Consider the following 18,903-nt stretch of genomic DNA (forward strand, 5'->3'; position numbering starts at 1 on the left):
CTCCGTAGAAGTTAAAGTATAATAATGGATGCCACTTTACCTTAGAGTCCACTGCCGCGCGGCTTGCTCTTTTTAAACACACCGCGAGGGCTGTCTTCGTATTTTTTCGCGAGATTTCAAAGTTTCTGGTGCGTTATCTCGAAGTTTTTGGTGCTTATGGCGATGGGAAAGTTCCTCCAGATCTTCTCGTTAGCTTTCATCTTCCACTCTGTATCGTTCGCACTCGCAGTAGCAGCGGCGTTTCGAATCACTCACGTAAGCTGCAACTCTGGAGAGTTTATACCAAGAATTCTCTAAGATCACTTGCAAATGTTGCTATGTTCTTGGATGGATATAGGCCACTGCTCAAAGAGTTAGCGGAAATGCCCAGACTTTCACCTGTGAGTTTCACAGGGCCACGACTCTTGGAGCCGCCTCCGCGATTTTTCTCGCGGGCGGGCAGCTCTTTTTACTTCTTTCCACCAAATGTAGGTGCTGCCCGTGCCCTCCCAAGGCAAAGGCAAAGGTTGCAAACATTTGCACTATCATCCTTTGTATCTTCTCATGGTAAAAAGTGTTCTTCGTTTATGATCTCGAGCTCACCTAAAAGCGTTGTTTTCTCACTGCCAGGACGATGTTTCTCGTCGCGGAGATCTTCATTCTTGTGGGTTCTTCGCGAGCAACTTTATCGATGAAAAAAGTGAAACGCACTTCATTCCACGACTGTAAGGCTGCCCGGCAAGAGATATTTGGGATCGGTGCGGCTTTCGCTTTTCTCACCGCGATAGCTTCCATGGCTTACTATGTCTGCTACAACAAGGCGGCGCAGAGGATTCTCCATGCTGCTGGCCCAGTGTAGCCAAATTGTCATGCCTCAGAGATTTCGATAATAATAATAATAATACATTGTTTTAGATGACTTTTTAAATTAATATCTGATTCTGTGCAATAGCAATGAAATGTTGCGAGAAGGAAGACCGACGACTGCTGCAGGAGCAAAGCAAATGCAAGCAGCAGCGATCTAGGACATGGCGGCCCATCTTTCACAAAAATGAGAGTGGTCTTGCCTAGGAAAAAGAGAAACATGGTATCGGTTGATCTGTAGAAAGTTTTGTTCATTACTTCTTAAAGCTTTAGATTCTAAATAACTTTGCGACCATTTTCGTGGATGGATGGGTCTTTTGAAACAGCTTAGTATATTTCATGCTCATTGTTTTCGTATGATATCGATATCGGAACACCATTTGTTTCCACGTTCATATCTAGAAAAGTATATATCATCGCCAACTTTTGTTTGTGAGAGCAATGCTCAAGTTTGGAAGAAACTAGTATTATTTATTATTTGTCTTCGGATTTGAAACGGGAATTTAGTTTGTTTTGGTAAGGTTTAGGGTTCTTCGTGATGGGGAAGAGGACGTCGTCGGCGTCGACGAGCGGCGCCGGCGCCGTGAAGAAGCTTAAGCTTCAGGGCCAGGATTTGGAGGTTTCCAATGTGGAGCTCATGGGATTGCTGCGGCTGTCCAGCACCCCAAATTCCAGGTCTCTCTGCGTGCTCTCGATTTTCTTCGTGTTCTTGCTCATGATCGTGTCTCCTTTGCAGCAAGCTTGATCAGGCATTCCAGTTCGTGGAATCCCAGAAGAAGGGATCGCTCTCGAGAGGAGTGCCGATGCCGCAGTTTGTGTCGTTCCTGGCGGGATGGATTCAATCAGAGATTATTTCCAGTGCGAAGCCAGGATCCAAGGACAAAGGGGGAAATGTGACTACCGACGCTCGTTCCTGGGCTATCTTGCACTGGTGCTTGTCGAGCCAGGGAAACCTTCACGTCTATCCAGGTATTCTCAAGGGAATAGATTTAGTTCTCACAACGAAGGGTATGAGGAGAAGAGAGGGAGAACTTGTGGATAGCAATGAGAGTGAAGAGCTCGAGGTGGTGGTCGTTTCGGTGATCGAGATTTTGAAGCTCTTGCTACACACTTATGACAGGAGCTTCCGGCCACAGCTTCTAGATTGGACCCTGTTTGCTTCGTCGTTCTTCGAGGCTTTGCTGCGTAGCGAGCTCGAAAGATCTATGCTGGAGACCGGGGCATTGATAGCAGATGGATTCGGGAAGTTCCTCACGACTCAGGCGAATCCCAAGGCGGCATTCCAAGCGATAGTCGAGAAGCTCTTGTGTCCGCTGCTTAAGTTGACGGGGGTTTTGATCTACGAGAGAAAAGGTTGTGACGCGGTGGAGTTGCTACGCACGGCGATAGCCAGAGTTTTGGACTACGGGCTTTTTCACACAGTTCCTATAGAGGGGTTCCCAGAGGCATCCACTGCTGCTGCTAAGTGGCTCAACGATTCCAGCGCGCAGGAAATGGAAACCACAAGCAGTCACAAGCTTCTGTTCGAGAAACTGAAAGAGCTGGGACAGGAAAGGTCTTTCACAGCGCTGGCATCGCTCGGGGAATTGTTGAGGCTGTTCGCACCAAGCTTTAAGGGTCACAGGGCATCCATCAAGTCGGATGTATTCGGGGTACGAGGGGTGGGACAGCAAGATGGATCTGAGGAAAAGGAAAATCAACAGGGTGGTGAAGACGGCGAGTCCAAGAGTGTGCGTCTCACTGACAACCAGCAGCAGTTTCTAGTCTTTGTAGAGCTTTCGCTGCCTCTGATCCAGCAACTTATCGACGAGAAAGAGGTTTCCGGGAAGACAAGTTTGGTGACTGCGATAAGTAGCTTGTTTCGCGTTGCGAAGGAACAGGTTGTGTATGTTCCAACGAGAGACACGCCGACAAATGGCCACTTTAAGTTTATCAAGCAATACTACGGGGTGCTTGTGGATTACGCAAAGTCACTTTCAGCTGTAAACGATAGCGGGATGACGGGATTGATAGCAGCTGGCTACGGGGAAATAGTTCGTGGCATAGGCGTTGTCTTGGATATAGATCATCGAGCGGCTGAAGGTGGCGTGAAGGACTTCTGGCGCATTCTACTGTCAGCAACGGTTATAGAAACTAGCGAAGTTGCAGACGTGATCGCGGTTGGATGCCAAATGCTGAGAATTTCGAGTGAGCTTCGAGATCTTGGTGAGTCTTTCGGACAAATTCAAAACTGCTTCTTAACTAGCTCTTGAATTTCAGGTGCTTTACCGGTGCTCTTTTCTTCCGTGAAATCACTGGGACCAGACGAAGGCTTGCAGTTTCTGTCGCCCTCTTTGTTCGCGCAGGGTCTTAAAAGCTTCTTTTGCGATCCTTTACTTCTAAATGCACTACGGAAGATGATCGAGAACATGCCCGAAGCTCAAGCTCCTGAAGTCGTGAACATGGTGTCAAGGGACGCTTTGGAAACGCTTCGAATGATCAACAGTACCGACGTGGTTGTCGAAGCAGTGGTGATGGCCTCAGGGGAACTTCATGCACAGATTTTGGAAAATCTCAACATTACATCAACAAATGCTTACCAAGTAGGGGTCAACGTGAGGCAGCTTGTCAACTCAGTTGTAGCAGAGCCACTTTTCGATCTTCTGGTCAAGATCTCGAAAGGAAAGGTGAAGAAACTTGCAGAATGGGCAGGGTTGAAGGCTTTCTTTCTTCTTCGGCTATACTTGATATGCCGGATGCTGCACCGACAGTGTATCTCACTTATGGCCCCTCTCAAGGCAGGGAAAGCGGCTGAAGCAGCGCACGAGCTACACTTGGACTCGTTAGAAATCGACTGGATGGAGATAGCTTTGGAACCGCAGGACTTGTCCACTTTCTCGTGGATTGGACAGGCAACTAGCGTTACCGCTCTTATCAACGGACTTCTTCTAGTGACGCGGAAGAAGTCATTTCCATCGTTATACTATTTGATGGATCTCCTTGCAATTCAGCGCCTGAGTGACTTGCAAAGGTATATCCAGTCCGTTGAGTATTTCGAAGCGAAACTTACCTCCTCTTCTGTTGAAGATCCAGTTTTGCACTCGCTCGACAGTGTGGATTATCAGAACGGAAAGTCATCGTCAGAAGGTGATGTCCGTCAGTTGCTACTGGATTTCAAGGCCGAAGCGAAAGACTTGGTCGTTTTACTCCTTGATGGTGGCACCTCGTGCTCACTCAAGGAGATTGGTGAGACGGTGATCACGTCTTGGAATGGAGTTGTGGTGATGCTAACGGAGGAAAGCATGCCTTCGGCAAGATGGCAACTCATTTCTCGTACAATAGACCTTTGGTCAAGATATGCTTCCAGGAAATGTCTTACGAGCTGCCTTAGTTACGCCTTGATCACTTGGAGGCCTGAACCTCCAGCATTCGCTCAACGTCCCATTACTCGTGAGCTTCTTCATAATCTTCTATTTTGTGAGAACCAGGTGATGTTTATCTTCTAGTTTGATGGTTTCTAACGTTTAGACATTTCTTTTTGCAGAGGGTCCAAACTGCTCTTCTACCAGCTGCTTGGAAGGCTCTACGGAAACTTCTGCATCTGGAAATAGAATTCAAGAAGTTCAAGAAACCTTCTTTTACAGGCTTTGAGTCGTCAACCTTGAACATCCAGCTGTTGCCGGACTCAACGTTAGAAACATGCATTGGTCTTTTCCAACTTATTGCTTCCTTTCCTTGGGGACAAAAGAAGGAGCTGGATACAATGCAGTGCATTTTCTCGGTTTGCTATGTCGAAAGGTACCGCTTTTTTTCTTTGTTTTGCTTATAAGAATCTGTTTTTTTTTTTTCCAGACTCGCCTTAAGTATGTTGGCTGCAATTATCAAGAACAGATCAGAAATCTCAGGTGTCAAGATATTTGAGCTTTTTGCCGTCTGCAGACAGACAACAAAAGCATTCGCGATTACCCGCAGCAAACAGATCGGTAGCGACGTTCCGGGATTCGATATGGACCTTTTCAGCTGGCTATATCGATCCATCAACATGGCCTCAGATTGCGCAATGAAGTTGAAAGAAAGGAGTGCTTTTGTGGCTGAATCCATCGGTGGCTCGCTGGCTTCCGCTGTCAAGAGTACGCAGTCATACATCCAGCATATTTTGAACCAGATCTTCGCGTTGGAATCGAGCTGCCTCCTTGTCAAGCGGTCCGAAGCACGGGCGGAATCAGTTGACAGGGACGACGACACTAAGTTCCTGTTCAAATGTATACAGCAAGCCGACAGTGCCTGGGACGCAGATGACAATGAGCTGCAAAGCTACAGCTTTCTTGGATCGATATCTTTCGCAAGGAGTCTTTTGTGGACAGCTGCTGAAACTCTCGGGCTCCTGGACAGAAAATGTCAAGAAGACAAAAGCAGAGAGTTACGATGGCTGACAACGATTCCTTGGGTGTCGTCTCTCAGAAGTATTGAGCAAAAGGTTGTTACCATGCTACTGGGACGTATTGCAGAAGCCCGGGGTACAGAGTCACGGCAGAGCAGTATTCTAGACGTGTTTCTGGACTCGAAAAACATCGATGTGAAGGCCCTGAAAGTTGAGACACTACTGGAGGACCAGGAGGACGATGAGAGCACCGATGAAAGCGACAGTGAAAAAGAAGAGCAAGAAGACGAAGGAAAGTCTGAAACTTCGAGCGACGACGAGGATCCAAAAGTAGAACCGGCTCAAGACATTGACATGGAGGAAGTGAACGTTCAAGCGGACGAGACATCTCAACTACATCCACTGGACGAATCGCAGAAAGCTGCTCTAAGCTGGCTGTTCGACAGCGGCTTGCAACGAGAACGATCGGAAATCGTTGGGGAGCTCTTGATGGCCATGGCTGCCTTGGTGAAGCTGAGAAGTCTACACTTTTCGCCGTATGCTTTGAAAGCGTCTTCTATCGGTAAGACGGCGGCTCGTTCGACAGTCAGTGCAGTGCTGGAAGTTGTCTATTCACTTCTCACCGAGGCAACGTCCCTTATGTATCACGCTGCGCCCGCCAAGCGTACGTGTTTCTTCTGGATTTTCGGAGCAGTCAAGTGCATGGAGTCACTCGGGCTTGTTCTACCTTCGCTTCAACCTCCGTTAGCTCGAGCAGAGTACCTGAGACTTTTGACGCTGCATATTGATCTCCTGGGAGCTGTTATATGGCTGCAGTCGTCCGAAATAAGAGCCGACTTTGGCCGTTTCTACGGAGACTTGGGTGCTGCGATCAGGGATTCGTTTTGTGCGCTCATCAAGTTCGCACCAGTGCCGCAGCTTCTTCTTGCGTTTCAGACTATTCAAAAGGCACTTTGTGGAAGCTCTGACGTCTCCAAGTTCAGCTCCGCTTTGAGACTCGGTGACTGTGACGATGGAAGAGTTGGAGTTGTAACTGCGGCTTGTGTGGAGTGCCTCGCAGTCGCTCTGGACGCTGTTTCAGGTAAGTTGCTGTTTTATTTTTCCATCGTGACCTCTATGATCGTCTTTTTGTTTTACAGGTCCACGACGTTTAAAAGTCCTTGCAAAGTACTCTCCGAGATTCATCGCCGAGCTAGTGAATCTAATCACGCATCTTCAAGGACCAGCTGTGTTTTATAAGAAAAAACGACAGGAAGAGAGGCCAGCTACAGTCGCCTCCTCCTCCGTCCTTCTCCAGAGCCTGGACATCATAACAAGGATCGCTTCCCGCGAAGTCATTTTCTCTATGAAAGCCACTCACGTTGCTCTTGCTCTGCACAGTCCCGTGGGTATTTTAAAGCCAGTATATCAGTTCAAGCTCCCAAGCTACACCAAGCACAGGAATCCCCGCTTCAAGATTGAGGATGGCAATGTGGACGCTGAGGTCGTCTTGCATTTTTATATTGCATCGTGCAAGCTGCTATATACAGTCTTAAAACATCGGAAAAGGTAACATACTTGATCATTTTGAGCATCCATCTAAAGCGCTCTCTTTTGTCCTCTCACAGAGAGAGCGGCCGCGCTATTGCACTTCTGGGAGAATCTCTTCGTGTGCTGTTACACTGTTTGGAAAGTTCATCAAAGCTTTGTACAATGACTACGCAGTGTGCCCGTTGGCTTCGCCGAATATATGAAGAGGTAACTTTTCTTTGCCGTGTTTTACATGTTTTTTTTTGCCGTGAAACATTGTTTCCCGTCGATTCAGCTCGGAGAACAGAAAGAGACCTTGGGAAGGTACTGCATAAACGTCCTCTCCGATTATCTGTCCGTTTTGTCAGGAGCTGGACCTTTTGAAGCCGGCCTGGACAGGTAAAGTCCCTTTCTTTTCCCTTCGTATCGTAAACCAAAACTTCCTTTCAGGGAGGTGGACAAGGAGCTTCGACCGGGCGTGTACGCACTCTTGAGCTCGTCTCAAGATCTACAGCAACTCCACGCCACACTTGGAGGTTACGCCTTGCATTCGTGTCATGAGATTCTCACTGTTGATCTAGCAGAAGGACCTCTGAGAAGCAATCTTGCGATGATTAGGAAAGACTACGAGAAAAACTTCAAGTACACCGGAAAAATCTAACCTGGTACGTAAGAACGTTCCAGTCAATATGATGGATTCTGCCATCCTTGATATGCCTGGTTTGGATCTTGCATGCAAGCCTGGCTTGGATCGTAAGCCTGGTACTGGTATCCTTGGTTGGGGTCTTGCACGTAAGGGTCCTGATAAAAACCATAACTTTGCATCTGAGGACCTTGCATATACATCTGCTGCATCTGAGGATCTTGCATATACATCTGCTGCATCGGATCTTGCATGTACATCTGCTGCACCTGTGGATCTTGCATATACATTTGCATCTGAGGATCTTGATATCCTTGGTATAAGTTCCCTGCCATTTGTCCATATGGATCTGTCTGGTAGAACGTGTAGTCTCCAGGAATCTGGCCTTGAAGGTATGCCGCTTGCATGTAGTTTGGATCGTTGTAGAGAGCCCCGCTCTGCATGTATCCTGCTTGTGGACTTTGCATCCAGGGAGACATTGCAGCCAGTGGATTCTGAGCTACAAATCCCTGCGGGAAAGCTCCCACTGCTGAGTCTGCCTGCTGCCGAGGACTTGCCCAGGAATCGTCATCTTGAGCAGAGGCTTGTTCGTCCTCCGCTGTTGCTTTGCCTTTGCCTTTCTGCTTGCGAGACTTCTTTGATCCAGCGTCGGACGACGTCTCGAATGGTGGTGACTTCTTCCCTTTGCCTTTCTTGCTTCTCTTGCTGGTGGAACTCGCTTGAGAGCTTGTTGCTGACGAACTCTTTGGTATGGAATCCGCAGGTGTGTCTTCCTCCAGCCACGACGGGAACAGCGTGTCTTCGTCCTCTTCCACCAGAGCGGCGGCTCTCTTCTTGGCGGTTTCGTCGTGCTCCTCGCCTTCAAGGATGATATCAATCACCGCCGACGGCTCGACGTGCTCCTGTTCCTCCTCCTTGGGCTTGACGGCCTGCTTTACCTCCTGGGCAACGCTCTCCCACCTCTTGCTGACGCGCATCACGAACCACGTCCGGTACAGTATGGCAAGCAGCGCAGCAATCACCACGATGTTGACAACCGAGGCCTTGTACCACTTGCTCTTGACGTTCTGCAAGATGCCGGCCTTGCAAGAGTCGCAGTCGAGGCAGAGCTCGTTGGCGTTCCACACCGAGCAGTCCGCGTCCGCGTCCGGGGTGCTGGGAAGCCGCCAGTTGGTCCCGCCTTGGTAAGCAAAGCCACAGGGAAATGGTGGAGCGCAGCATCCAGACTGCGTACAGCACAAAGTTTACGTGAGAAGAGCAGCAACGTTTACGTGAGAAGAGCAACGATCGATTCAACAACGAAAGAGAAGATGGAGAGGGGACCTGTGTGGAGGACAGCTTTGCGGAGTACACCTCCTCGGCCGAGCCAAGGTTCCAGTTGTGACAGAAGCTCCCTTTGGCGACGCACGACCGGATGTCCTGCCAGTGCGATCCATTCCCGACCAGCTTCCTCTGGAGCCACTTGGAGTAGTCCGTGAAGCGGTACCGCCGGAAGGCTATGCCTGGCAGCTTCTTCCCGCCACCTCGATAAGTCACGGCGAAGCCAAACAGGGTGAAGCACAGCAGCATGACAACCAGCACGGCCGTGAGGAAGAAGTGGATCTTGACGATGCCGAAACGGTTCCACCACACTCCAGCGAATCCAGCCAGGGAGATCCCGAGTAGCAGCAGGCTGAAGAGGAAGCCGATGGTCACGGCCGGAGTGAGGAGGAAGGCCAGACACTCTCTTTTAAACGCGGAAGCCAGGGAGATGGAGACTCCGAGAACTGGGATCGCCAAACCCGCGCTAAAGGCGTTGAGTCCCAGCAGCATGAGCGAGAACCAATCGTCCTGGACTTTGCCGATCGCCCAGCCTTTGTCCTCGAAAGTTTTGCGCCAGGCTACCAGCTTGTTCGTGATCCCGGACGCCGCCTCTCCGCCCAGGTTCGCCATCTCTTTCTCCAGCTCCTCTCCAGAGTGCTTCATCTTCTCCCCGGTTTCTTTCATCCTCTTGCCAGTCTCTCGCATCTTCTTCTTCGCGTCGGCCTGGAGCTCCTTCCCTTTGGCCTTCATCTTGGCTTTCATCTCCCTCCCGCCTTTCTCCATCTTGGCCTTGAGCTCGTGAGACTTGTCTCTCATCTTCTTCTTCATCCCCGCTCTTGTGTCTTTCATCTTCTTCTTCATCTCCTCCGACTTCTCTTTGACCTTGTCCTTCATCTTCTTGCGCAGCTCGTTCCCCTTGGCTTTCATCTTCTGCCGCATCTCCACCCCCTTCTTCTTCATCTTCTCCTCCAGCTTGGCGCCCTGCGATTTCATCTTTGCTTGCATCTTCTTGCCGCCGGCCTTGAGCAGATTCCCCAGCCCCGACGCGAGTTTGCTCTTCTTCCCATCTTTCTTCGCTCCCGATTTCTTGTCCTTCTTCTTCGTCTCTTTCCCCTTCGCTTTGAGCGCCCCCGGCTTTCCCTTGCCGTGCTGCTTCTTCCCCTTCTTCGGAGCCATGCCGATCGATCAATCCAATCCAGCTACAGCGCGCCGGAACCTCCAATTGCCATTTCTCCCTCGCGTCAAACCCGCCTTCTCCAAGAACCCTAAAAATTCGAATTCGAAAATTTGAATTTGAATTTACCGCGCACGCCAATACTAAATACAATTGGAATTCCATCGCTCCTTTGGACGTCACACAAAATCTAGAAGAACAAAAGAATCACTCACTCACTCTGCTCTCTCGATCATCAAAGAAGCTTGCAGCTCCTCTAGTTGTTCATCGTTCAAGCCTTCGAGACAATCCTTTGCGCTCGCAAAGATCTGTGCCTGGCCTCTCGACTGCTCATCGTCCTTTGCGCTCGCAACGATCTGTGCCTGGCCTCTCGACTGCTGCTCTACCGCCTCCTGCTCGAATCCATCGTCGTCGCCCAGCGAAGAAATCTTGAAGAGCCCCGGCCCGTTGAGACGCTGCTCCCTATCCGAGACGTTCTCCTTGGTCACCACCTCTCCATCCGCCGAGACCTTGAGCTGCTTCTTCTGCGACGATCTTCCAGAGCTGAGCTTCCTCATCGACTTGCTGCGAGCGCTCGATCTCTTACCGCTGCTACTCCTGCTCGTCTCCTTCGGCTTCCTCTCCGGGGGAGTTACCAGCAGGAGCCGCGACATCACGTAAGCCAGCAGCTCCTCCCTGTGCGCGAACGTAAAGTCGAGGTGCGCGTACTCGTACTCCTGGTACGAGGCCTGCCCCCCCGCGGCCTTGAGCGTCTCGTAGTGCTTCCTCACCATGCTCCTCGGGATGAGCCGGTCCTTCTTCCCGGCCACGAAGTCCACCGGAATGTCGATCACGTCGTAGAAGGCCGCCACGTCCAGCGGCTCCGGCGTCCCATACGCCTCCGTGTTGGCCTCGACGCTGCCAAAGTCGTACATGATGAACCTCTTGGCGCGCAGCATCTGTGTCATGTGCTCCGCCACCATGTACGCCACCCCGGGCATGTCGTCCATGTTGTAGTGCGTCTGTCCCAGCGCTCCGACCCAGTTGGAGCTGTCGCCACCCACGACGGAGCCGCAGAGGAGCTGGACGAGGCCGCCGAGAGCTGGATAGTTTTGAAAGTCGCGGGCGAGCTTGTTGAGAACCATCCGCAAGAACTTCGTTGGAATGTAGATACCGGGGACGAGAGGCCGCAGCACCGGACCCAGCAGAGGAATGAGGTACTGCAAGATGTAGAAAAGCCAGGGCGAGTCCTCGTGGAATCCAGCCGGCGAGAGAAGGATGAGCCTCGAGAGTCGATGCGGCCGGCCTTCGAGGCGAGCTGTGACGAGGTACATGAGCATGGCCGCACCGCCTAAGCTGTGAGAGATCCCGCACAGCGTGTAAGGCATCTCCTCCTCGGTAGTGGCCGAAGGGGATTCGGATAGTTCCTGCAGCTCGGACGTCTTGAGCTCGTGTAATCTGTTTATCATGGCAGGGACGTCCTGCGTGGCGTGCTCGTTCACTGAGTATCTCCAATATCTGAAGAACAAAGGTCCCAAGGCATAAGATTGTAGAAGGGAAGGGGAGATGAAAGAGCAGCCTGACCTCTCGGAAGAAATATGTTTATTTACATGCTCTCTGGACACTAGCCCTCGAAAGTTGCCCAGAAATACATCGTACCCTGGAAAAAGCCAACACCGTTACACGAAACGAGTGAAATGGAGATTGTCACTTACCATGGTCGTACGCAGCGAACGCCTGCGAGCCTACAACACCATTTGAGACCCATCTGGAAATTTTTAACAGCTTTGATACGAACGAAAAGAAAAAATGCTATAGATACTCACCCGAGTGACGAGTCAAACATTCCATGCTGCAAATACACCACTTTTTGCGAATCCCGTCTGCAAACTCATGTCAACAAAAACAATTACATCTCAAGCATCGACAGGTTACCTGGGAATTCTTTCTAATAAAAGTACATATCCGTCCTCAGTGGTTACTCGGAGACATTCATATGGGTAACTGCAATGCAATATTTAGTCCAAGAAAGATTGCAAAAAAACAGAAAGAAAATGTCGATACTCACCCAAGGTCAGTAATGATATCCTTACAAGTCCTAGCATCGGTGTTTAATCTCTGTTTGGGCCTCGCTTCTCGAAACGTTGGAGCTGGATCAGCATCGCCCAGAACACTCTTCTGCTCGAGAGAAGGCGCTTCTTCTTGCTGGCAAAAAATCTTCCGAGCTAAGGCTTTCATAGTCTGAATGGGTGAGATAAAGTAGAATAGAATGTTGTGCATCACGTCAAAAAATCTCTCGATGGAAAGCTCCATCAAAAGCTGTAAGTCCTGAGCAAAGGAACACAAAAAAGAGGCTTAGCTCTTCGAGACCTTTCGACAAAGGACTAAATCACTTACCTCGATCACACCTCTTCTTCGACTATCCGAGCTTTGGTGCAGCATCACAAAGTCTCTCATGCTGTTGAAGCGTTTGCTGGCCAGGCTATACAAGCTCGTAAAGCTCCCGGAGCTTCCACTCCGGCTGTGAGATATAAATCTCCTCTTGCTGCTCTCTCTTGGCTGCTGCCTCCATACCAGTATAGGCCAAGCTATCAAACGCAAGAAACGCCGAAAGAGAGAGGACCTCCCCTGCCTTCTCGACATGCTGCTCGACCTCGAAAAATGCGAAGTTTGTGAAGATGGCGACGGTGGCATACTATCGTCGTCCAACCCAGATTCATACTCGGACTCAGTCTCACTGTCGGTATCAGCCGCGTACTCGTGAATAAATTCGTTGAAGGAAGAAACTCCACTATAAAAGGAAACAAAAGAAAACGATCATTCAAGAAACGTGAAGACAATTAGAATTAATTCTTACTGACAATGAAGAAGAAAAACTTGCAACCATCACGACTGGAAGGAAACTAAAACGAATCAAACTTAAAAAACTGCAAGGACGATCCTGTCTAAATCAGCTAAAAAGGACAGAATTCTCACTGACCAGAGAGAGAACGAACAGCACATAAAAAAGGCAACCAAATTGAAAGGACTTGCCACGCATCAGCAACACAGAAGCACACATCTCCCTTTGGACGAATCTCGATCACGGAATGAAATAATACTTGGAATATTCAAGAACTTAAGGTGGAACCCTGTCTACTCTACCGACAATGAGGAAATAAAAACTTGCGACCATTAGAACAGGAAGTAAACTTAAGCGAATCAAAAACTCGCAAGGAACTTAGAAACGATCGTGTCTAAAAAGGACTGGTCACAGAGAGATCTAACACCACAAAGAAAAAGGAAACCAAAAGCATTCGAAAGAACAAACCGACTTTGGACGACTCTCTATCACGAAATCACGAAAACTTGGAAAGATCTAAGAACTTACTTCTCCATCCATCGCGGCATACGAGCAGCACGAAAGGTCGGTTGGAGCTCCCATCCTTGTATGCCCTCGAGCATTGCCGTCTTCCCAGGAATGAGCGTGAGAAGCATTCCCGAGAATCCATTGATGAGCTTGATCGTGATGTTGAAGGCCTCCTGCGTGAAGGTCTTGATCGACCTGGAGGAGCGCGGGAAAGGAAAGAATCAAAATCTAGACGAGAGCCCCAAAACCCCCTAGCTTACTCTTTGGCGACGCCCAATGCGCCCTCAACCACGCTCTCGATCATCGCCGCGGCGCACACGCATGGATGGATCGACCGCTCGCCCCGCCCGGAGAGAAGAAGAAATTTAGGGTTAACACGATCACCAGCGTCCCTTAGCTCGCCACAAAGCGCAAAGCGCAAATCCAGCAATTCACAGCAAAATGCTTCGCGAGATCCCTCAACACGCTTCCCCAATCAACAAAAAACCCCCACTCTAGTCTTTCCGATCTTCCCCCAATCCAACAGTCGCAAGCGCGCCAGCAATGCGCCCTTCTGCGCCCGACATGTGGCACGGTCCCAATCGTCCACACGTGGACCGTCGAGATCTAGGAAGATTTAGGGCTTTGGGCGATTGGAGATTTAGGGTTTATAGGCGATGGCGAAGGGGAAGAAGACTGGGCGCATTCTCATCCGCCTCGTCTCCTCGGCGGCCACGGGATTCTTCTATGTCACCTCCAAGAATCCGCGCAAGACGCCCCACAAGCTGGAGCTCGTCAAGTACGATCCACGGGTAAACAAGCACGTCGTCTTCAACGAAGCAAAGATGCGATGAAGAAGACGAAGAACGCGCAAAATGTAGGCTAGTTTTTTCCACAAATTCTCTTCTGGGTTTATTCACAAGATCGATGCTGGCATGGAGCTCGAGTGTCAGCCACTGCCCAAGAACAAAATACCACTGTCAAGAACAAAAAGGATGGAAAATTTACGTACCATTGTCGCAGTGATCCAAAGTTTCTTCGGTGAGATCCTCCAAAACTCTTGCGCTTTCTAGCACAGGCCTCCCTGGAAATCAAACTCGCCGCACAGCCACTTTGCCTGCTTCGCGGTCTCGACGTAGCTCTGGAACTTCTCGTGCGCGTTGGGGACGTCGAGCGCGAGCTCATTGAGCAAGTTGTAGACCCTGGTGAATCCGGCACACATCTGGCTGGTGGTGATGAGCCCCTCCCTCGAGCACTGCTCCAGCAGCTCCAGCGGCCGCTCGTTTTGCTTCTCCATCGCCATGTCTAGCACCCGCTTGACGATCTCGTGGTGGAAAAACGGCATGTTGAGCTCGCGGATGCACCGGCACGCCTCCGTCAAGTCCCCGCCAGCTTCGAACTCCTCCACGATCTTAAAAACTTTGTCTTTCGCGTCTTCGATCGCCCAGCCTGTGCCGCCACCCCAGCACCGGAGGATCCTCTCGCCGGCGTGTTGGGCCGAGAGGATGCTCTTGGCGTTGCCGACGATCTCTCTTCCCAGCGAGTTCTCTGGAAGTTGTCCCTTGATCTGTTCCAGGTAGAACGGCGTGAGGACGTTGTCAAACACGGCCCTGGCGAGGAAGAAAGTGAGCTGAGTTCCTGCGTCTGGAGTGTCCAGTGCTGTGTCTTCGGCAGACTCGAGAAGCAGAACGAACCCCTTGGCAACTTGGTCAGTGTCGGACTCTGTGTGGATCGTTGACAGCAAGCTCGAAGCCATCTCTTTCTCCCGGCTTCTCCTGTCCATCGCTAGCAGAATGAGCCTCTTGATGAAGAGAGGATACAAGTCCTGGACGCTCGCCAGGTCTTGCAAGCTCCTCAAAACTTCCTGGGAGTCGTCGGACGAGAAGTACTCGTGGATGATGGCCGTGGACTTTTTCTTGAACTCTGCGCTTGAAAAGTCGGGCTCTGGAGCTGCCGAAGCTAACGAAGTCTGGAGCGAAGGACTCAGCCATCCTTCATTCACTGCCGCTGACACCACCGGCTTCAACTTCTCGCGAGCCTCGGCGCTCGACTCCTCGAGACATCTCATGAAGCCTTTCGACATCTGGCTGGAGCTGATGAGGCCTTCTTCCGAGCAGTGCTTGAGTAACGCCAACAAGGAACTTTGCGTGCTCTTGTTGCCCTCCAGGGACAAGGTAGCGGCCCTCTTCACGAGCTCGTGGTGATAGTAGCCCATGTCAAGCTCTCGGATGCACTGGCAGGCCTTTGTTACATCCCCGGATTCTCTATACTCCTCGAGCATCTCGTCTATCTTCTTCACCAGAAGCGCCACCGTTGAGCGAGTACTTCCTCCCCATTTCTTCTCCACCATGTCGGCATGAGCAGATGGTCCCAAGTGCGTTGCCATAGCCTTGTTCACAACTTCCATCCCCTTGGATCCTTCTGCCAAGAGCTTCTGTGCGTCCGTGAGAAATGCGGGTGGAAGTATGTCGTCCACCACTGCGCGAGCCACGAACACCGCCAAGATCTTGACTGCGTTGGGATTATCCAGCGCCAAGTCGTCCACTGAGAGAAGCAACTTCCGGAAGCCTTTAGCCATCTGGTCCGCTGGAACAACGTCGGCATACAATGCCGAGAGCAGCACCGCGGCCTTTTCCTTCTCGCGATCACGCTTGTCCATGGCTATGGAGACGAGCTTCTTCACAAAGTAGTGCTGAAAGTCCGGGCACCCGAGATCACGTAGCTCTTGAGCTGCCTCGTCTATGTTCGACGACATGAAGTACTCCTCGATGGCTAACAGGACTCTTCCCTTGAATTCTTCCACGGATTCGGCAACCGGAGCTTCCACCAGCCAGTAAGGTTCCTGGAACAGATAAAAAATCTATCGTAACTTGCGTTTTCTATGAAAAAAAAAAATGAACTTACTTCCTCGCTATCGTAATTTGGATCGTCGGGATGGATTCTAAGCTCGACTATCTGATCCAGTTGGCTGCCCCAGGTGCCTTTCCCGCTCCCGCCAGCTAGAGAGAACAAAAAAGTTTAATCGAGAGAACACGAATCAATGGGTCCGAAATTCATGCAAACCTTTCTTTGCCTTGCATGGCTTCTTACGATTGCTCGAATTCTTCTCCCGGCCCCTCTCCATGCAAGCGGAGCTCATGACTTTGCGCTGATCATCCGTCAAGACGGCCATTCCTCCTCCCGCCTGGAGATCACAATGCCAGCACAGGCCGCGAGAATTCCTCACCTCGCCAAGCCAAAGATCGACGCCGTGGCGCGGGATTTCGACGCCCTAGCGAGATCTTGCCGTTCCAATCCAACCCTAAGAAAGAGGCTGCTACATTTCGCTGGGCGGAAGGAGAAGAAATGAAGCAGGTGATTGTCTGGCCGTCCACGTGTCTCTCATCGAGACCTGCCAGAATATTCACTTCTGCGGTTAAAGAAAAACGGAATATACTACGTTATGGAATATGCTCGCCTGACCGCCCATGCCCTGTGCGCTTCTCTAGAACCGTTGCTATCAACAAAAGGCTAAGATTTTCATGTGTTCGTACGCTATTCCTAGTGGAATTTTGGACCGTGTGGCCCAACCGATAGGCTAGAAGCAAAACCACCATATCGTGAAGAAGGGATCTCGATCATGCATGGATGATCATCAGGGCAGCGACTCCAAAAAAAGAAAGGGGAGCTGCCGCAATGGCGGCGATCTTCGTGAGGCTGCGAGCGATTGCAAGCGATCCAGAGTAGAAGCTGAGGAAGAGGCCGAGGATTCGAACAATTCCAGCGGTTCAAGCGCGAATCGCATTGGCCGGACCGAAATCTCGCCCCAGGAGATGCAATGCGAGCTGAGCGCCAGCGCCAGCACGGTGACGAGCATCGAGGAGGAAGTGGACGACCAAGAACGAGGTAAATCTTGCCACAATGCTTTTCCTCTCCTCCAAGATTCCATCTCCGGCTCCGAAATATCGTTGCATCGCGACGGGATCGACCAAGGACGAGCTGGATCTTTCCGGGATCTCCCTCCTCTTCTCCACGAATCCATCACCGGGGACGATCTATCGCAGCGCCGCGATGCGATCGAAGAAGACAACGCCAGCGACAGGAAACTATTCGTTCTTTCTTCCGGGAGGCCGCGATTGGAGCAAGAAGACAGCGCTCCCACGATCGATGCCGAGTTCCAAAGCTACTTCGCCAATCTCATGTTATAAGCGGTTGACATGGGCGCTCCATTTTTCCAGGGTTTTTAGTCAAGGGAGGGCGCAATGAGGGCGCTGCTCGTCAAGTCCTATGGCGATCCAACGCTTGCTCCATCCGAGAATGGCCCTCTCTTCGTCGACGAGGATCATCCACGGCCCCGGATGGTATCCAATTCCTCGGTGAGAGTCCGGGTAGCCGCCGCGAGTGTGAATTTTGCCACGGTTTTGTCGATCGAGGGTAAGTACCAGGAGAAGCCGGCGCTGCCATTCACCCCCGGTGGTGATTTCTCGGGCGCTGTGATCGAGGTTGGGGATCACGTCAAACGCGTTAAAGTGGGGGATCACGTCTGTGGCGTGGTGGACCTGGGATCTTATGCCGAGGAGCTGGTCACTGACGAAAAATATCTGTAAGTATCTTTTCTCTTGGCTAGATTTTACAAGTCGTGGTTTTTTCTTCCAGCTACAAGGTTCCCTCTGGCTGTGATCTCATTGCAGCAGCAGGGCTTCCAGTCGCGTTTGGAACTTCACACGTTGGATTAGTTCACCGAGCAAATCTTAGACGAGGACAGGTATGTGATGTTTTTTCCTGGAATTGCTTGCAGATTTGATTCTTATATCTTTCAGGTGCTGCTCGTGCTCGGAGCTGCTGGTGGAGTTGGCCTGGCGGCAGTACAAATCGGCAAGTTGTGTGGAGCGATCGTTATAGCTACTGCAAGGTGATGGACAGTATTTATTCCATTCCATACTCTTTAGCTAACGCAGGAATTTTCAGAGGGAGTAGCAAGACAAGTCTTTTAAGATCAATGGGGGCCGATCTTGCGGTTGATTCCGGGACTGAGAGCCTCCTCAAAGCCGTACCAGCATTCTTGAAAAGTAGAAAGCTCTCTGGAGTCGATGTGCTCTATGATCCTGTCGGGGGGAAGCATTTCAAGGAAGGGCTCAGGCTCTGCTGCTGGGGAGCACAAATCATAATAGTTGGCTTTGCAAGTGGAGAGATTCCTTCTCTTCCTGCAAACATAGCACTTGTTAAGGTCAGTATGCTTGCCTTTAAGCTTGTGGATGTAAAGTTTTTGTTCTTCTTTTATAGAACTTGACAGTCCATGGACTTTACTGGGGAAGCTATAAGGTACACCACCCAGAGGTCCTAGAAACTTCCCTACAACAGTTAATTGAAATGCTTGCGGATGGTTCGATCCAGATCAACGTTTCACACACTTACGATTTGTCCGAGGTCAGTCTCTCACATTCTAGATGCCGACTTGAGCAGTGCCATCTAATGCTCGTTTTCAGGTTAATTTGGCTTTCTCATCCATCGTGCAAAGAGAGGTCTTGGGAAAAGTTGTTGTTGTATTTGACGGCGACAAGGAGTCGAAGCTTGGTTCCGAGAGAAAGTCTCGACTTTGAACTGGCAACGAGGAATCTATACTCTGCTTTCTGCGGATTAACTATTAACTAGATAAGGTTTTTAATTGATCTTCCAGGACTCGCTAGCCTACCAGCAGAGAGAAACTTTCAAACGCGTGATCAATGGAGCTGATCCCAGGTTTGTAACGCGGTAAGTGGCGGCTAGAGTTGAACAGTTCCTTGTTT

At 50.5% G+C, this 18,903-nt stretch overlaps 5 protein-coding genes and 1 pseudogene across 6 annotated transcripts; 3 read left to right on the forward strand and 3 right to left on the reverse strand.

The window, feature by feature from the left end:
* The first annotated feature begins 1,381 nt into the window (after positions 1 to 1,381).
* Positions 1,382 to 8,227, forward strand: LOC9659607. Its single transcript, XM_002978937.2, has 11 exons — positions 1,382 to 1,518; positions 1,580 to 3,048; positions 3,103 to 4,310; positions 4,367 to 4,620; positions 4,675 to 6,284; positions 6,343 to 6,751; positions 6,811 to 6,940; positions 7,008 to 7,111; positions 7,163 to 7,248; positions 7,297 to 7,377; positions 8,119 to 8,227. Exons 1-10 carry the CDS (start codon positions 1,382 to 1,384, stop codon positions 7,371 to 7,373), a joined length of 5,484 nt encoding a protein of 1,827 aa, XP_002978983.2. The 3' UTR covers positions 7,374 to 7,377; positions 8,119 to 8,227.
* Positions 7,245 to 9,852, reverse strand: LOC112349487 (annotated as a pseudogene).
* An 83-nt stretch (positions 9,853 to 9,935) lies between these two features.
* LOC9660138 lies at positions 9,936 to 13,635 on the reverse strand. Its single transcript, XM_002979057.2, has 9 exons — positions 13,420 to 13,635; positions 13,181 to 13,354; positions 12,208 to 12,601; positions 11,879 to 12,138; positions 11,746 to 11,814; positions 11,637 to 11,693; positions 11,526 to 11,578; positions 11,395 to 11,470; positions 9,936 to 11,328 (listed from the first exon to the last, which is right to left on the reverse strand). Exons 1-9 carry the CDS (start codon positions 13,461 to 13,463, stop codon positions 10,047 to 10,049), a joined length of 2,409 nt encoding a protein of 802 aa, XP_002979103.2. The 5' UTR covers positions 13,464 to 13,635; the 3' UTR covers positions 9,936 to 10,046.
* A 103-nt stretch (positions 13,636 to 13,738) lies between these two features.
* On the forward strand, positions 13,739 to 14,160 carry LOC9660139 (50S ribosomal protein L33). The gene has a single exon (XM_002978938.2). It carries the CDS (start codon positions 13,816 to 13,818, stop codon positions 13,990 to 13,992), a length of 177 nt encoding a protein of 58 aa, XP_002978984.1. The 5' UTR covers positions 13,739 to 13,815; the 3' UTR covers positions 13,993 to 14,160.
* LOC9659609 (programmed cell death protein 4) lies at positions 14,003 to 16,496 on the reverse strand. Of its 2 annotated transcripts, none has more exons than XM_024683881.1 (4): positions 16,229 to 16,496; positions 16,043 to 16,137; positions 14,151 to 15,980; positions 14,003 to 14,094 (listed from the first exon to the last, which is right to left on the reverse strand). In XM_024683881.1, exons 1-3 carry the CDS (start codon positions 16,308 to 16,310, stop codon positions 14,208 to 14,210), a joined length of 1,950 nt encoding a protein of 649 aa, XP_024539649.1. In that variant the 5' UTR covers positions 16,311 to 16,496; the 3' UTR covers positions 14,003 to 14,094; positions 14,151 to 14,207. The 2 variants fall into 2 exon arrangements, with proteins under 2 accessions (XP_024539649.1, XP_002979104.1); XM_002979058.2 differs by having other exon boundaries at positions 16,202 to 16,496.
* Positions 16,497 to 17,312: 816 nt separating this feature from the next.
* LOC9660140 (quinone oxidoreductase-like protein 2 homolog) lies at positions 17,313 to 18,788 on the forward strand. The gene is made up of 6 exons (XM_002978939.2): positions 17,313 to 17,720; positions 17,774 to 17,882; positions 17,938 to 18,029; positions 18,086 to 18,344; positions 18,401 to 18,544; positions 18,604 to 18,788. The coding sequence occupies exons 1-6, from the start codon at positions 17,380 to 17,382 to the stop codon at positions 18,715 to 18,717; spliced, it is 1,059 nt and encodes a 352-aa protein (XP_002978985.1). The 5' UTR covers positions 17,313 to 17,379; the 3' UTR covers positions 18,718 to 18,788.
* The last annotated feature ends 115 nt before the right edge of the window (positions 18,789 to 18,903 follow it).

Source organism: Selaginella moellendorffii, unplaced genomic scaffold, assembly GCF_000143415.4.
Source record: "Selaginella moellendorffii unplaced genomic scaffold, v1.0 SELMOscaffold_39, whole genome shotgun sequence".
In the NCBI taxonomy this organism is placed as follows: Eukaryota; Viridiplantae; Streptophyta; class Lycopodiopsida; order Selaginellales; family Selaginellaceae; genus Selaginella; species Selaginella moellendorffii.

Excerpts from the sequence above, each read along its gene's own strand:
- LOC9659609 (XM_002979058.2), bottom strand. The coding sequence starts at position 16,310 with ATGGCCGTCTTGACGGATGATCAGCGCAAAGTCATGAGCTCCGCTTGC. Across the intron at positions 16,138-16,201 it reads GCCATGCAAGGCAAAGAAAG|CTGGCGGGAGCGGGAAAGGC; the intron begins GTTTGCATGAAT and ends TGTTCTCTCTAG. Across the intron at positions 15,981-16,042 it reads CAAATTACGATAGCGAGGAA|GAACCTTACTGGCTGGTGGA; the intron begins GTAAGTTCATTT and ends TATCTGTTCCAG.
- LOC9659607 (XM_002978937.2), top strand. The coding sequence starts at position 1,382 with ATGGGGAAGAGGACGTCGTCGGCGTCGACGAGCGGCGCCGGCGCCGTG. Across the intron at positions 1,519-1,579 it reads TCCAGCACCCCAAATTCCAG|CAAGCTTGATCAGGCATTCC; the intron begins GTCTCTCTGCGT and ends TCTCCTTTGCAG. Across the intron at positions 4,311-4,366 it reads TTCTATTTTGTGAGAACCAG|AGGGTCCAAACTGCTCTTCT; the intron begins GTGATGTTTATC and ends TTCTTTTTGCAG.
- LOC9660139 (XM_002978938.2), top strand. The coding sequence starts at position 13,816 with ATGGCGAAGGGGAAGAAGACTGGGCGCATTCTCATCCGCCTCGTCTCC.
- LOC9660140 (XM_002978939.2), top strand. The coding sequence starts at position 17,380 with ATGAGGGCGCTGCTCGTCAAGTCCTATGGCGATCCAACGCTTGCTCCA. Across the intron at positions 17,721-17,773 it reads GTCACTGACGAAAAATATCT|CTACAAGGTTCCCTCTGGCT; the intron begins GTAAGTATCTTT and ends TTTTTCTTCCAG. Across the intron at positions 18,345-18,400 it reads CAAACATAGCACTTGTTAAG|AACTTGACAGTCCATGGACT; the intron begins GTCAGTATGCTT and ends CTTCTTTTATAG.
- LOC9660138 (XM_002979057.2), bottom strand. The coding sequence starts at position 13,463 with ATGATCGAGAGCGTGGTTGAGGGCGCATTGGGCGTCGCCAAAGA. Across the intron at positions 11,579-11,636 it reads ATGTTTGACTCGTCACTCGG|ATGGGTCTCAAATGGTGTTG; the intron begins GTGAGTATCTAT and ends AAAAATTTCCAG. Across the intron at positions 11,329-11,394 it reads AAACATATTTCTTCCGAGAG|ATATTGGAGATACTCAGTGA; the intron begins GTCAGGCTGCTC and ends TTTGTTCTTCAG.